General features: G+C 41.2%; 1 protein-coding gene across 1 annotated transcript in view; it reads right to left on the bottom strand.

The window, feature by feature from the left end:
* The window catches only part of VGLL1 (vestigial like family member 1), a gene marked incomplete at both ends in the record, with an annotated part of 79,553 nt that extends 65,930 nt beyond the window's left edge, over positions 1-13,623 (bottom strand). The window contains 3 exons of the mRNA XM_080910231.1: positions 2,596-2,649; positions 4,492-4,956; positions 13,410-13,623. Coding sequence (XP_080766357.1) covers positions 2,596-2,649; positions 4,492-4,956; positions 13,410-13,623 — 733 coding nt within the window. The remainder of the gene's footprint in view (positions 1-2,595; positions 2,650-4,491; positions 4,957-13,409) is intronic.
* Positions 13,624-15,290: the final 1,667 nt, after the last annotated feature.

Here is a 15,290-nt window from a genome sequence, read left to right as displayed (position 1 = left end):
AAGGCTAAGTTTCGGGGCTTTGTTGCTGAGTGATCATATCAGTCTCCAGGTTTGCAGGAAGCTTAAATGAGATTGTGGATGCCAAAAGTCAACCCAAGATCAAAAAAAAAAAATCTTTAGAATCAGAGTAGCAGCATCTAAAAATATGGAGAGGTTTATTATTCTTCATCCTCCAGACTGTTGTTAAGTAAGAGCAGGCGTGGCATGACTAGGGAACATGGATGGCAGGGGCCTCTGGGGTTGTCATGTGGCAAGTACTGAGACCATGCAGACGTGATGCTGTCTACAAGACTGGAGAAATGAAGCAAACTTCACCTTGTTCCTTCAACTTAGCAAAGACCACAGTGGGTATCTGCCTGGATGAGCCCAACTGTTCTATGCTTAAAAGTGACCTTCACACAGTTACTTTTAGCCCTGAACTATAAGATGCTTTGTGAAAACTAGTTGTACTCCTCCTCAGCAGAGCAAGGGCGGCAAAAACTCATGAAAGTGCAACCAAGAAATGCCCCGAATCATCTAGAAAAAGCTCTGCTCTGTGCTAGAACAAGGTACTTGTTCAATTTCCATCTCCGATTTCTCAACAATGACCCTTTGAATCAGTTCTCTTGGACTGACTTTCCTAAGCAACATATTTCATTGGGCAGGTCCATATGGGATCTTTTTAGCTTCTCTCTATAGAGTCTAGACATCGGAGACAGAGGAAGTCAGCAGATTCAACCATTTCTACTTGGGGAAGGGCAACCTTTTGCACACCGTTTTTACTTGGCCTTTCTCTGAGGAAGGAGTGAGGGTGACTGTAGTCGGATTTAGGCTGTAACACTTTGGGCTGATCTTGGTCACACAATTCAGTCAGAAAAGCAGAACAGCCTCATAAAATCCCAGGGGCTCCATCTTGGTTCAAAGGGCAATGCAGAGGGCTCATAGTATCCAAGGAACAGAACAGTAGACACAATGGGGCGGAACAATGAACAGTAGGCAGGTGTCAGCTCTTTCCTACACTTTTTATTGAACTGTTTTCTTTACTTCCATTTCAAATAGTACCCCCTTTCGTGGTTTCCCCTGTAGAATCCCCCTATCCCATAAGCTGGGAATTTGCTTATGTTTGAAAACCCCTGCCATCAGGCATAGTTGGTAAAAGCCCAGCACAGTGTGAAAGAGAGCAGCGACTCTGCCTGATTTGGTATTTCTTCACAGCAGGGACAGAACGTGACAGTGATGCCTTTAGAAATTCTGGTAGAAAACCAGGATCAGGCTGCTCACACGCATACAGATTCTCTTCATCCAACCGAGGCTAATGAAAGCAGTTATCTCTTCTCTCTGGAGGCTGGCTTCCTGGAAAACAGTGTAAGCGTGATAGTAAAGGAACTAGTTTTAGAATCAAGTGAGCTCAAGTTGGAGTCCTGGCTCACCAGTACCTTAGCCTGTTTGAGCTTTACTTTTCTCGTATTGAATGGATATATTGATAATAAGCATAGCCTATGGTTCTAGGATAGGATCATAACAAGGGGAAATAATGTCACTTGTATTTTTTACCATGCTTTAGTCACAGTTCTTTTCCATCATTAAGTGCAATATGTGGAACCTCCAAAAACAAACACAAAACAAAACCCTACAGTGCTTACTTAGAGCCAGATTTTCCATGACCTTGATTTGAACTGCATCCTTAAATCTAAATGAGGCACTCCATAAACCGCCTTATGGTATCATTTGCAAAAGAAAAAATTTTTAAGATAAGGGACATGATTCTACCAATTATTTATGCTTTTTAGTTAATTTTAAACTTGACTTAATTTTGACCTTTACTTAATCTTTGAACTTATTGAAATTTGTATCCTGCGATAAATGTAACTTAAATACCATGAACCACCCCCCCCACACACACACACAATCTCCCACAGAGCTTTACTCCAGAGCCAGAGCCACGTTGTACTGTATCAGTGGCCAACTATAGATAAGTATTATTTTAAGCATTTACACACATTATTTTATTCAATTCACACAGAACCCCTATGTTGTGGTCACTGTTTGATGCTTGTTTGGTAAATGACGCAACTAAGGAACTGGGAGGTTCAAAAACCATGAGCAAGTTTCTGAGACTAGTATTAGAGCTGAAATTGGAACCTCAGATGTAGGCTGTGAAGCTCTCTTTCATTTCTACCCAACCTGTACTCGTTTTGAAGCTCCTAATTTCCAATTCAGTGGAGAGCCCAGCATCCTGCCCTTGGGCCTCAGACATATTTTCCCTGACTGCAGAATCAGTCCCCGGTGGCTGAAACCTGAACATCTGGAACAGCTAATCCTCATGGATTCATTCATCTTACCGAGTCACCTTGACTGAGTCGGGCTCAGATGAAAGAATTCAGTAGAGTTGCTTCTCTGGCAAAATGAGAGCATGTTCCAGAAATTTTTGCAAAATATACAGTATGAATGTAAACTCTTTGAAACTAAGAGCAAACCAATGCTATCCATGAAAAGCTAAGAGTAGAAACAAGGCTCTTGTAAGCTGCTGGAGAGTCTAGCTGCTACAATACACACTCTTCACATTTATTTTCAAGACACAGAGCTACGCTGTGAAAGTCTGAACCCTAGACCTACTTTCATTGTCAAGACTGCCACTGGCAGGTCCACGACCATAGATTTTCTTCTTGTCTAGAAAAGAAGACAAAAACATGAGTGGCAATGAGGCCCCAGCTTAGGTTAGAAGCCCTATACCCCCCCCCAGGGATCCCAAATTGCCTGCCCCCCACTTTATGGACACAAAATGTCATTTTTTAATCAAATTCTGAGAAACATAAGTATGCCCATCAAACATCCTTTGGAAACTTCTCCCATCTTCCATGAAGAGTTAATGAAGGCACTCTAGCTTGCTCAGTGAATTCTGGACTATCAGACAACAGCATTGGTAGGGGAATGTGGAGTGCTTCTCCAGATGAGACTTTGATAATAAACATTTGTATATGAATGTGTGTCACAGTCTTGGGAATACACAATGCCTGCAGCATCCTTTTGCCTTGATGTGCCTCACTTATAATAGATGCTCACTAAAGGGTTGCTGAATTGAATTGGAACTGTACAGACCTGTTATGTTTGGAAAATGCTGATTTGAGCCATCTGTTTTCTAAGCAATTGTTGAAGTAGGGTTATGCTTTGTGTATGCATGCACACACACACACACACACACACACACACACACACACACACATATATATATATATATATATATATATATATATATATATATATATATATATATATATATGTATTCAGTTGGTCTTATTTTCCTCACAACTTCAGATTTTTAAAAAAGAAGACAGAAGTATAACTTTTTAGCGGTTTCCTAAGCATTCCATTCGCATGGTTACTTCTCTCTATATATTGCTAATCAAACTGTGGAAATAAAGTCCTATTTTAATGGGAAATTTGCTTGCAACATGGGACATAGTGTCAGACTTTGTGGGCTATGTTGAATTGGTCCTTTGTGGGCTGTATGCTTAATCACAGCAAACAGAACATCCAGTGATTTCCTTTAGGCATGAAACCACATGCCTGCTTATAAGGTTGTGAAAGAACATAATTCACCCATACAGACTTGTTTTCATGAGAGAGTAATATAAACATATGTATATGTGATATATATATACATACACATACATGTAATATATACAAACATTATACATGTTATATATAATATCAGTCGCTTCACAAGGAAGGGTAATCTTATGGCAGAGTTTAAGAGTGCATTGCTATTTTGGTGAAAGTATAATGCACTCAATTTTCCTCCATCTCTTCTTTAAAAGAAACAAATAAACAATGGCAAAAACAAAGAAGAGACTCTTGTTCTATAAAGAGTATTTTGAATCTAGCAACTATTGGGTGAGTGAAGAAAATGTGAACAAGCCTAAAGGGTGTGTGTGTGCTCGCAAGTAGGGGGACAGGAAGTGATCAGGGTGCAGAACCCCAAAGGAAAGCAAGCAGGAGCCCAGTGTCCAGGAGGGTGTCACAGACAGCCAGACACTGTTGTATGTGTCGTCAGCTATGGGGCTGCCTCTCCAGCTGCTTTGAATTTTAATGTGTGGAGCAGATGGTTGGTATAGATTGCCCTTGTTTTTGCCCAGGAGTCTGGCATCATTGCAAGTTGTCAACCTGTTTGGAGAACAAAGTTTGGGCCTGTAGGTACGTCATAGAGCTCTGTTTTGCAAATAGATTATTTAGTGGAAGGGAGGTAAATGAGACTCTATGATTTTAGGCATAAGCCCATCATTTTTTTTTTTAGGACAAAGCCAAGTCAACAAACCGGGGAGATTATTTCTAGGTCAACCCTGCCTGTCTAGCTCTCTCCACATACAGCTTTAGCCATTAAACTGTGTATGTGAGTGTGGCCTAGTGAAAACATATGGAAGTTTTAAATAAAATAATGCCCCTTGGAAGCAGCCTTATCTATGTCCAGAGTGGCAGCAATTATTCTTAGTCCCTAATGTCATGCCAAGTCACCGTCAACCACAGTAACCTTGCAAGTGTCTATCAGTATTTCCTTACAGTAGCCTGAGCTGGGAGGCACATTCAAGGGCGATCCCGTGCTTCCAGCTCTCTTGGCATGGCTGTAATTCTCCCTGGCAGCAGCAGGTTCCAGAACATGGCTTTGGTGTCTATCCTGCTGGAGTAAACGTCGAAGGTACCCATGTCTCCCACCAGGGTACACCTCTGGAGCCTGATGCTTGTCAGGACAGACACGTAAGTAGGCAGGCTCCAGGAAGTCTGGCCTCCCTATGGAGGAGAATTGCCACAGCTCTCGAGGATGTGCAGAAGGGGTCTTGGGCATGGACAGTGAGTGCTGATCCATAGCCTTAGGACCACATTCATCCAAGCCGCTGCTACTGGTGCCATTTGCAGGAGATGCTACTGGCTGTGGCTTTGTCCAAGAAGAGAGATGCCACTGATTCGGGGGCATGCTGCTATCTGGAAAAGATTTAAATATTATGTTAAGTATTTTTCCAAATGTTAAATATATAAGTAATTGATTATTTCTGATTAATGTATAGTGTATTTTATATATGCACGAATATATATATATATAATTTAACTGTATATAAGGGCAGGAAAATGACCATAGCAAAGGCCAAAAAAATAACTTTCAGGAGTCAGTTCTTTCGTTCCCTGATGGGTCCCAGGGATTGAGCTGAAGTCACCAGACCTGCTCAGCAAGTGGTTTTTCCCACTGAGCAATCCCACCAGCCCCACAGTTTATTTTTGACTTTAAGTAACAGAAATGTTATTTAAAACCTTCACCAACCACAATGTCCATAAATGCTACTTCCCCTCTATATTTGTTTATATAATTCTTTAGACTGATTTTGCTTAATTAAAATATGATGAATAATATTGAGCATACGGAAACATGCCTAAATTTCATGCTCAGGAAACTGAGGCAGGAGGATTGCTTTAATTTCAAGTCTAAGAGTCTAAGACAATTCTAGGCTACAGTGTAGGCACTGTCTCATGAAACAAAGAAAACAAACATCCTGCCAAAAACAAGCTCTTTTCCAAGTTAGTAATTTGAATGTCATCACTTCCTTACAAAAGAGTTATACACAAGCTTAAATCAAGAAAAAAAATAAGGTAAAAAATATAAGTATTCATCATTTTGACTGAATCCAAAATGGCTACATAAGGTTACAACATGATTGAGAACAAGACAAAAACAGAAGGGCATCTCATTTCAGGGTGAGATACAGAATTTGTTTTATTCTGTCGGGATCATTCCCTTTTGCTTAAGGAATGAGTTGGATTTTTAGTTCTTTTTACTAAAGAAGTCTTTAACTGTATCAAGTTATTTGAGAGGAAACTAGCACACAGCTAACATGAACTTTTAAATGGCTGTACACTGTTCTATTACACAGCAGTAACGAAGTGACAAATATTCCACTTGTGGGCAGCTCAATCATTTACATTTTAGTCATGTTACTGACATCTCAGTAAACAGCTTTTCTGCCACATGAACCAATGGCCCCTTAAGTAATCTTCTGTAATTATGCTTTGGTTTGTGTTCAGTTGCTGCTAATGTTTAGCTTTATTTTACAACTGATATTTTAAATACAGCAAATGGGAGGACTCCACAGAATGGTAAAACGAAACAAGTGCTTACCTATATTGGTCTTTTCCACAACTTGAGGAACTGAAACTTAATCCTAGACATAAAAATGGTAAGAGACTGGATCATAGTAGCTAAGTATATGTGGGCTAGTAGGAAAAGGAGCAGGAGCAATGAATGCTCAGTAGGAAAGTAGTTGCCTGGCCCTTATCCTACAAGAGCAGAATGGTTGGGGTCAACAGGTGACACCATTTCTGCTTGTCAAGTTCATGTGGACTGACTAATGGGGACGGGATCTCCTTGAGTCCCGATTCTAATTGTACCTGGGATGTCGGCTGACTCTGAGATCTCAAATGCCTACCATAGCTCAGATCATGAATGAATATTTCCCCTGATCTCAGCATTCACTCAAGCAAGAGGCTGGAAGGAAAGAGTTCTGCTAGGTCAGAGGAAAAGATGCTGCTTAAAGACTGGAGTGTCTCGTCTCTCTAGGATAATGGAGAAGTGGGCAAGGAGAAGGACCATGACAAATGACAAAGAAGAATTGGTTAACATGCGAGTCTGCCTGAGATAATGGTTTTCTTTCCTCCCACAGGCACCTCTTTCAGTTCTCTTGAATTTTCAGTTGGACTGAATTTTGTATAAAATGAAAACCTATCTGAGAGGCTGATGCACTGTTGCTAGGGTGTCCCTACCCATGGCAGTGTTGCCTGTAAAGCAGAAAATAAACGTAAAAGAAGCCAGATCACACAGGGCACAGGCATTCAGCTCAACATCTCACATCCCTCATAATGAGCAATGGCCATAGTAGGTTCTTTTAATGAAATTGAAAAAAAGAAGAAAGAAAAAGGGAAAAAAATGTGTATTCATCATATATTATTATGTAACAAATTTTGTGAGCTATAATAATATTTTATAAAATAAATAAATAAATGAAAGAATGAATAAATAAATAAATAAATAAATGAAAAGAAATTGAAGACAGGGAAACCTATTGGGATATATTTCTAGGGGTGAATGTTACTTTTGAAAGTTGATATTTCTAGCTACTTGTAACTCAGGGCACTGTGTGCCCTGGAACAGAATGATTAAGCTGATTTCATATAATCAGTATCCATGCTTCATATTTAATAGAAGTACTGCATGTCCTAAGCACAAATTATAAACAAATCTTAGCCCTTGACAACTGGGCAGCTTTTGTCTGGACTGGCTTTACAGATCTCATACATATTCCTCAGGTACGCACTGGACATCTGAGAGGTGGAAGGACCACCACAGGGGCTTCTGAATATTTCCATTAACTGTTTTGTTTTGTTCCTGTTAAGGGATATGTAGTATATTATTGCTCAATGTTCCATATAGTCACTTGGTAAGCCGTGGTACCCTGAAGTCGTACCACTTCAATGGTTGTGTGTGTCCTGAAGGACCACTTTTTCCAGACCAGGCTTGGATGCTTGTGGCCCATAGAGTAGAGACCCTGCACTGGGTGAGCTACTTGGATAACTACACCTGCAGCAATGTCCATCTGTGGGCAGAGGGTGGAACCTTAAACCATGCTTTAGACTGTCTCAAGGTTGCTGTGGCATTCACTGTCTTACCCTCTTAATTCCCCCTTGGTGCATGTGCAAGAGAGCCCAGATGATGCTTTCTAAAGTCCAAAATGACAAGAATGGCTGGGGAGCATTTGAACACTTGGATTCAGGGATTTTTTTATTTCAGTAAGAACATCAGTGGCATCCACTCCAAATACTACAACTAAAAGCATCTACACTCTGCCTCTAGAATTCCTACGGCTCATTGGTCCTAGGATCCGGAGTGGCCAGAAAGTCAGAAATGTTCCTCTTTACCTCTCACTATTTAGGTTTAAGTAGTAGTCACTCTTCTCTCCTCCCCAAAACATCCAGAGATGCCAGAATTCCCACCCATTCACACTTTTGCAACCCCTAGAACCAACTAGAAGGCCTTTCATGTACTGTAAAGTTAGCATTCACATCCTGCCTCTGTGATTGGATCAGACCTCCTAATCTGGACTACTTTCTAGACACACAGACTCTAACATCATCCTCTCAGAAATATGAATCTTCCATCTAGAGTTTGGTCTGTTACTCCCTATGACTTTAATTCATTCATTTACCCCCAATTGTTCCTTCCTACTACCCAGTATGTATGGGGTTAGCTTATTTCTATGCCAACTCACTGTCTTGAGAATTGAGAATTAACACAGAATCTCAGAATGGCCTTAATCCATTCCAAGAGGAATGACCCACCTCTTAAAGATCTCACTGTCTCTCATATCAGCACACTGAAACTTTATTGGAGATACATTCAGCGTGTAACCAAACTACAGGTCTGGTTATTCCATCTCCAACAGTTTAAAGACACAATCAAAGATATGAGCAAAAATTTAGCTGCAAGGATGCTTAAAGTGATGTTAGTACTATATTGGAAAATTAGCAATAATATGGATGTTATAAAATTAATACATATCATCTATCTAAAAAGTGATGCTCTTGAACTATAAAATAAAGTCATGGAATATGTAATAATGACACAAATATGTATCATTCTGCCTATTTTCAAATAAAGTATAGATACAACCTATTATATGCAAAGCAGTTCTGTGTAAAAATTGAAGTGTGTAGTAAGATTTTAATGCACACTATCAAACCTTTAAAAAAGTCAAGTACTGACAAAAATGTATTTGTATAATTTTATGCAAAAATGCTTAAAATCTGTACATTTATTTTTGTTTTTTAAAATAAAGTTGTTCAATTTTTTTAAAAAATTGAAGTGTGTGCACTTGTGTCTTCTAAATTTTCAAAAGGAGCATATTATTTTCAAGGAAAGAAATCCAGTTTGCTAAAATAGTCTCACTGTTTTTTCTAGATTGGCCCCGAAATAGTCTCAAACAATCCTCCTGCCTCAACTTCTTGAGTAGCTGGAAATATAGGTAAACCTTAATACATCCAACTAAGTTATTTTTAAATTAAAAAACATTTTAAAATGATTTAACTTGTAGCTATCCAAAATATGAGTCACAGCTGTAAAGATGAGTATATAATTGATTGATTTTCCTCTGACTCTTTTCCCTCTTCCTTCTTTTCTCCCCATCCTTCTCTTCCTCCTTCCTTCTTCTTTCTCTTTCATTGTCTTTAGAACTTGAGAATTATCACCCAATATAGTGAGGCACATCCTTTTGAAACACACACACACACACACACACACACACACACACCACATACACAGAAGCATGCACACCTCACAGCAGGAAAGTCCAACCACTTTTGGTCACCACCGTCTAGTCTAAACATATTGACTTGACATCTCTAGCTATGGCTGATGTCCCTCCATATTTTATTCACCCCCCAAAACAAAAATGCATGATATTTGAACTAACTACTGACAAAAGCATACCAAAAATTGGAGGATTAGCTTAGCAAGACACTTCTATTCTGGGACAGCAAGGAGGCCTGCTCAGATCTACCTTCTCCATAGTCAAGGCACCTAGTTTCTGTTTGCTAGATGCCAGGGTTAACTTTCCTAACTGAAAGAGATCTGATGCAAAACATGTGTTGGCATCTTTAGGTTGGATGGCTGACAGCACTATACAGGGAATCTTACCTTTTTGGTAAAATTGACAGGTGTCTAGACTACGCATCTCAGTTTCCTCACAAGAAATATGGGCACAGGAATCAATAGTGTTAGTGTAAAGATACAATACAATATTCCAGCAAAGGGCTTTCATAGGCTCTTACATACATGCACACACATACTCACACACACACACTCACACACACTCAGGTTAAGCACCAAGCATTTAGGTTGCTTGCCTTTAAAAAGATTTTCTCCCACAGAGCCCACACAGGTCTCAAGCTCACTGTCATCCATCCTCAGTCTCACAAGTGCTGGGATTTCAGGTGTGTGTATTACACTCGGCCTGCTTAGCTTTGAAGAATATCTAAATAGTGGTCCATTTCGAGGAATACAGGAAGGTAATTATTTTGGTGTGGTATCTGGTACCTCACAGAGGCTAGGGACATACATAGGCACAAGTCCCTTTCTCTTAGTGAACAGGAAGGCACCACCATAAGCAGGAAGCAGAACTGTATTTCACATAGATATCCTCCACAAGATAAAAAAATACATGATGTTTCTTTCCCATCTCACTAAGAGTAACAGATAGAAAGCCTTTGGAACTGTTTATGAGGAACCTGTGCAGATTCAGGTCAGCATCCTTAATCTTCTAACATCCCTAGGGCATGTTTACCAGGTATATGGTAGTGCACCTGGGACTTGTGCTAAGAGGAGAACAGGAAAAACACTGGTTAAGATAAGCCATGAGCACCAGGACAATATCCTGCCTCAAGACATCACATCTATTGTAGCTTCACCCAGGCACTGACTGTGAAGCCCTTCCAATGTCTTCTAAAACATGAGATAACTTGAAAATCTCTTTGGGTATTTTCTTTTCCAAAGTACAATTACTGTACACTATATACATATAATTTTGAAAAGTAATAACCCTGACTTGGGGAAAGAAGCCAGAATATTTGGTGGCTTTTCCATGTAGGTCTCTGTGTTTGGCCCTTGCATAATTGGCTTAATAGATCGCCTTTAGAAGGTGGGAAAATCTCATATGGCTGCCTGTGAATGAAGGTTTGTTCTCTGCCTGGCTGAGCTGAGGCTGGGCGGCCTGAGGTTGGTCTGAAGGGGTTAAGAGAATGCTAAGCAGCATTCAGTAATGAAAGGTTGCTTCATGGATTCCTAACATGTCTCAGGCTGGTGGTGTGTCATATAATACCACCAATGAGAACATCTACTGCCCTGGATTTCTTTCATGGGGCCCTCCCTTGAGGCAACCAAGCTTAGTAGAAACCAGACGCCTGTGATAAGAAAGACCTTGAGAGAGACAATCTTCCCTTCAGTTGCTCAGTCAGCTGACGAAGTGTTTGCTTAGCCCAACACCAAATGAGAAAATGTGTAGGAGGGTTGTAAAATCGTCCCAAGGAATATGTAATATCCATGAAGCTAAGTGGAGAAGAACCCCCCCATCTCTCTTTGGCCCGGGGAAACTGGTTTGCTCAAGAACCAAGGCTATGCTCAAGCTCCTCTAGTAGACAGCATCTCCTTAGACAACGCAAGATGAGGCCACAAGGCCCAGAAAACATTAGAACAGCCACACAGCAAAGCTTGCATACAACATAAATGCACATGGGGGGGCTGGTGCTCTCTGACCTTAATGTTTTAAATGCAGGCCATCATGTGCATAATATCCACTCAGAACCCCATGCTAGACTTGTTTGACACCACCCTACAAATGTGGCATTGTGCCACACTATCCATTATCCCACTGACTGCTCCACAACATCATATAGTTCGATAATTGTCAATTCTAGCATTGAGGAAACAGGTACCGGCAGATGAAGTGACTTCACTGAGAGAGGGAGTAGTCACCAGGCTAACTGCTAAGGTTACACATCCAAAAGGCCTCCTTCTCACTGGTGACCTTATCTAAGGAGTCAATGTGCCCCGTCTCTTCTGAAACTCCCATTGGATGGTGATCTCTCTTGTGAGGTACTAAGAGGGTCGAAATGGAGTTAGTCTCTTGTGATTACAAGACGGCTCTTTGGGGTATGATTAGGGATTTGATAAGGATATCAAAATTGGTTTTGCATGTGGCTCTATGGCAAGAAGGAGAGAAGTGAGATAATATACACCACTTCCTGGTCCCTTGCTATGTGATGCCACCACATTATACTGCCTTGGGTCTCTGTCAATAAGAAGACTATATCAGAAGTAGGCCCTTGGATCAGAATCCTGTACCAAACTAAGGCTCTTTTTTTTTTTTCTTTTTGAGACAAGATCTCATGTATTCCTAGGCTGGCCTTGAACTCTTTATATGGGTGAGGATGACTTTAAACTCCTGTCTTCCTGCCTCCATGTTCCTCAGGCTAAGATTATAAGCATGTGACACCACACCCGGTTTATATGGTGCTAGATTGCAAATCCAAGGCTCCAGGCATGCTAGACAACTACTCTACCAACCGAACAACAACCCCACCATTTTCTCGGCAGCATGTCCAGTGTGTGTTATTATGCTCTGTTCCAACTTCGTTCCATTCACTCAAGCAGCGCTTTACTGATTGACTTTCATGAGCCAGGAACTGTGGGAAGTAGTTGGGAAACATCACCGGACTGAATATCCACTGCTGGATGCTCTTCCACATCATTCTAATCCACAAGATTCTGAAAATCACATCCGTTACCCAGAAAATTGACTTCTAGGAAAGAGGTAAATTCTGCTAAGGTCAGCGCATCGGGTACACACAGATCTACTTCTGAAGAAAAAAGTCAGGATGATGGAATCTGCAAATAGATGTCCTTGCCTACAGACAGAGGCTTCACACATCTATTTTGCATACATCTCCCCCATTTAGGGTCCATACATCCTCTTCTGAAGCAAGCCACTGTATGTGACCTCAGACATAGTGAACACCTGAAAACATTTAGCCCCTGATCTACACACACAGGTCAAGAACGTAAAAGGGACTCAGGCTGCCCAATGGCATCGGGCACGGAGGCCACAATGTCTAGCATCCTGGAATACTTTTAAAAGTCCAGACATTTTTATTTTAAAACCTAAAGACTTTATGAAACTGATACTCTACGGACAAAAACAAAATGAATCCGGTCTGTGTCAAATTCATTCTTATACAATTATAAATTGCAATTTTGTGGATGAAGGGATCCATGAAGGTAAATATGTCTAAGGTCTGTGAAAGACATACATACCATGGCTCCTGCTCTGTGTCCATGGCTTCCCCCAGAAATGTTTGCATTTGAATCACATGTTGTGACATAGCTTTCTTGAGCAATGGATACCCCATCCTTGTGAGGGGTGGGAGAAGCATGTGACAATACTCCTCCATGGCCTCTGTATCACTTTGCCCTTGCTTGCCAAACCATCCACTATTGGCTGGCAGGAGGCTGGAGTACCCTTTATCTTATTAAAGATCCTTTTGTGTTCTTTCCCCCAAAACAATCGCAATAATGCCACTGATAAACTGCCCACAATGGACGATGGTAGAGCTCTTACTGTGTGCAGAACAGCGAATTCAGCCTTTAGGACAGTCATGGAAACACGGGCATAGGTGGGCTCATTTGACTAAGAAGCGTCCATTTTACCTTAACTGCCTAGGAAGTGCTGTGGTTTCTCAGTAGGTAGTGTGACTTGCCTTTAGACACACACATACACAAGAACCTAGGATAGCTCAAAGAACTGGTCTTTCAGCAAAAACGTCCCCCTTCCCAACACGCTCACCATTCTTGAGGATCACATTTTCACTGTGGTTTGAGGAACTCCATTCTTGGGGCCTCTTGAGGTTACTCAGAGCTCGGGAGAAGTGCTCATCCACCACACTGTTGATGTCCCCTTGGAAGTAGGTGAAAAGGACACAGCGGGCGCTCCACTCTGTCTTTATTGGTTTTTGCCTGCTTTTGGTCATCCGGACACCAGTCTTCTTCATTTCTTCCATTTTCAGTGAATGACACAGGTGGTGATAGCTGTCAACCAAATGAAAAATGTCATTGGTCCTTTTTTCACCAAGTAGCTCAATTACAGTTTGGTTAAATGGCATTTCTTTCTTTCTTTCTTTCTTTCTTTCTTTCTTTCTTTCTTTCTTTCTTTCTTTCTTTCTTTCTCTCTCTCTCTCTCTCTCTCTCTCTCTCTCTCTCTCTCTGTCTCTCTCTCTGTCTCTCTCTCTGTCTCTCTCTCTCTACTCTCTCTCTCTCTCTCTCCCCCTCCCTCTCCCTCTCTCTCTCTAAATTAACACAAATGAGTTTGAGGACAGTTTCATACAGGTGCATAATGTACTTTGACTACGTTGTCCCTGTTCTTAAGGCTAGACAGTTTGCTACCATAAATACAGGGCCTCATTGGAGCCAACAAGGAGCCACAGGGTTGCTTCCTGAAAAACAAGCAAGCCCAATATAGCCTTCTCTTACAGAAAAAGGATTGTCAAGCAGCTAGACTGTGCAATAACCAGGGGAGAGGAGGGCAGAGCATCAAGGCCAAATAACAGACATACGTTCCTCCCAGGTGCAAGGTCAGTCCAGAATTACCTCGGGCAGATTCCCCCAGCACTACTTTCCAGTCTGACCACTTCCGTGTAAGATAGTAAATCACGTGAAAGCTTCAAGAGCCTCCCAGTGTCCTATTCGGCATGAGACTGTCCTCTACAGAAGCCACTCCATCTTAGAAACCAGTGATTATAGCAACACCTGCTCTGAGGTCTTCAGACACACATAACAAAATTCTTTCCATACCCCACTTCTATTGTAGAACATTAGATCCACAGTTGGGGAAAGCTAAAGGCTTCGTTCTGTTCACTGCTCACCGCCTGTTTACTGAGCTGCCTTGGAGTTGGACTGCATCCGCCACAGCAGCACCCCCAACCTTGCCAGTTCCTTCTCCTATTTGCATCGAGGCCAGAGCCTGGATCCCTTTACTAGGGAAGTAGCCAGCTCCAGACTGCTTGGTTACCTTCAAACACAACCTGACTTACTTTGTGCTCTGGCTAAAGATCTGTTTAATCTAGCTAATCTTGTGAATATAAAAATTGACTAAGGATTAGTAGATTGCCTCTCTGCCTCGTTATGAGATCCTATACATCATGGAGTCTTTCTTACAAATATGTTTTTATGTCTGAGCACAAGTAAGTGCTCAATAAACTACAGATGCCGTTTCCTGTAGTGAAAGTAAAATCCAAGGAAATTCTATATTAGGAGTCAGAAGGCTTGAGCTTTTCCCCAGTGCATAACCTTGAGGTGGAGGACAATCAATTCCTCTAGGCTCTGAATTGTTCTTAGAAGGATGTGCAGTGTGAATTCTTCGGCCTAGTCTTTTATGGTTCCTTTATTTTTTTATGGTTCTCTTATGGTTCCTTTATAGTATGCTGAAGACATTGGGAAGGAATCTAGCAACAGGCAGAGATGCTGATAATTTGTTTCCTTTTTTAAGACTCGAGAGATTCTCTCTGTATCCCAGGCTGAACTGGAATTCACTTTGTAACCAGGCTGGTCTTGAACTCAGGATTCTGCCTGTCTCTGCCTCCTAAGTGCTGGGATTAAAGGTGGTTGCCAGCTCAGGCAGATTCAGGGGGCTCTTTCTAAATGGCTCTCTTTTCAGAATCATTCTACCTAA

The sequence above is a fragment of the Micromys minutus genome, assembly GCF_963924665.1.
Source record: "Micromys minutus genome assembly, chromosome: X".
NCBI classification, from domain to species: domain Eukaryota; kingdom Metazoa; phylum Chordata; class Mammalia; order Rodentia; family Muridae; genus Micromys; species Micromys minutus.
Note: the sequence above shows the minus strand (reverse complement) of the source record. Positions and strands in the feature narration are given on the sequence as shown.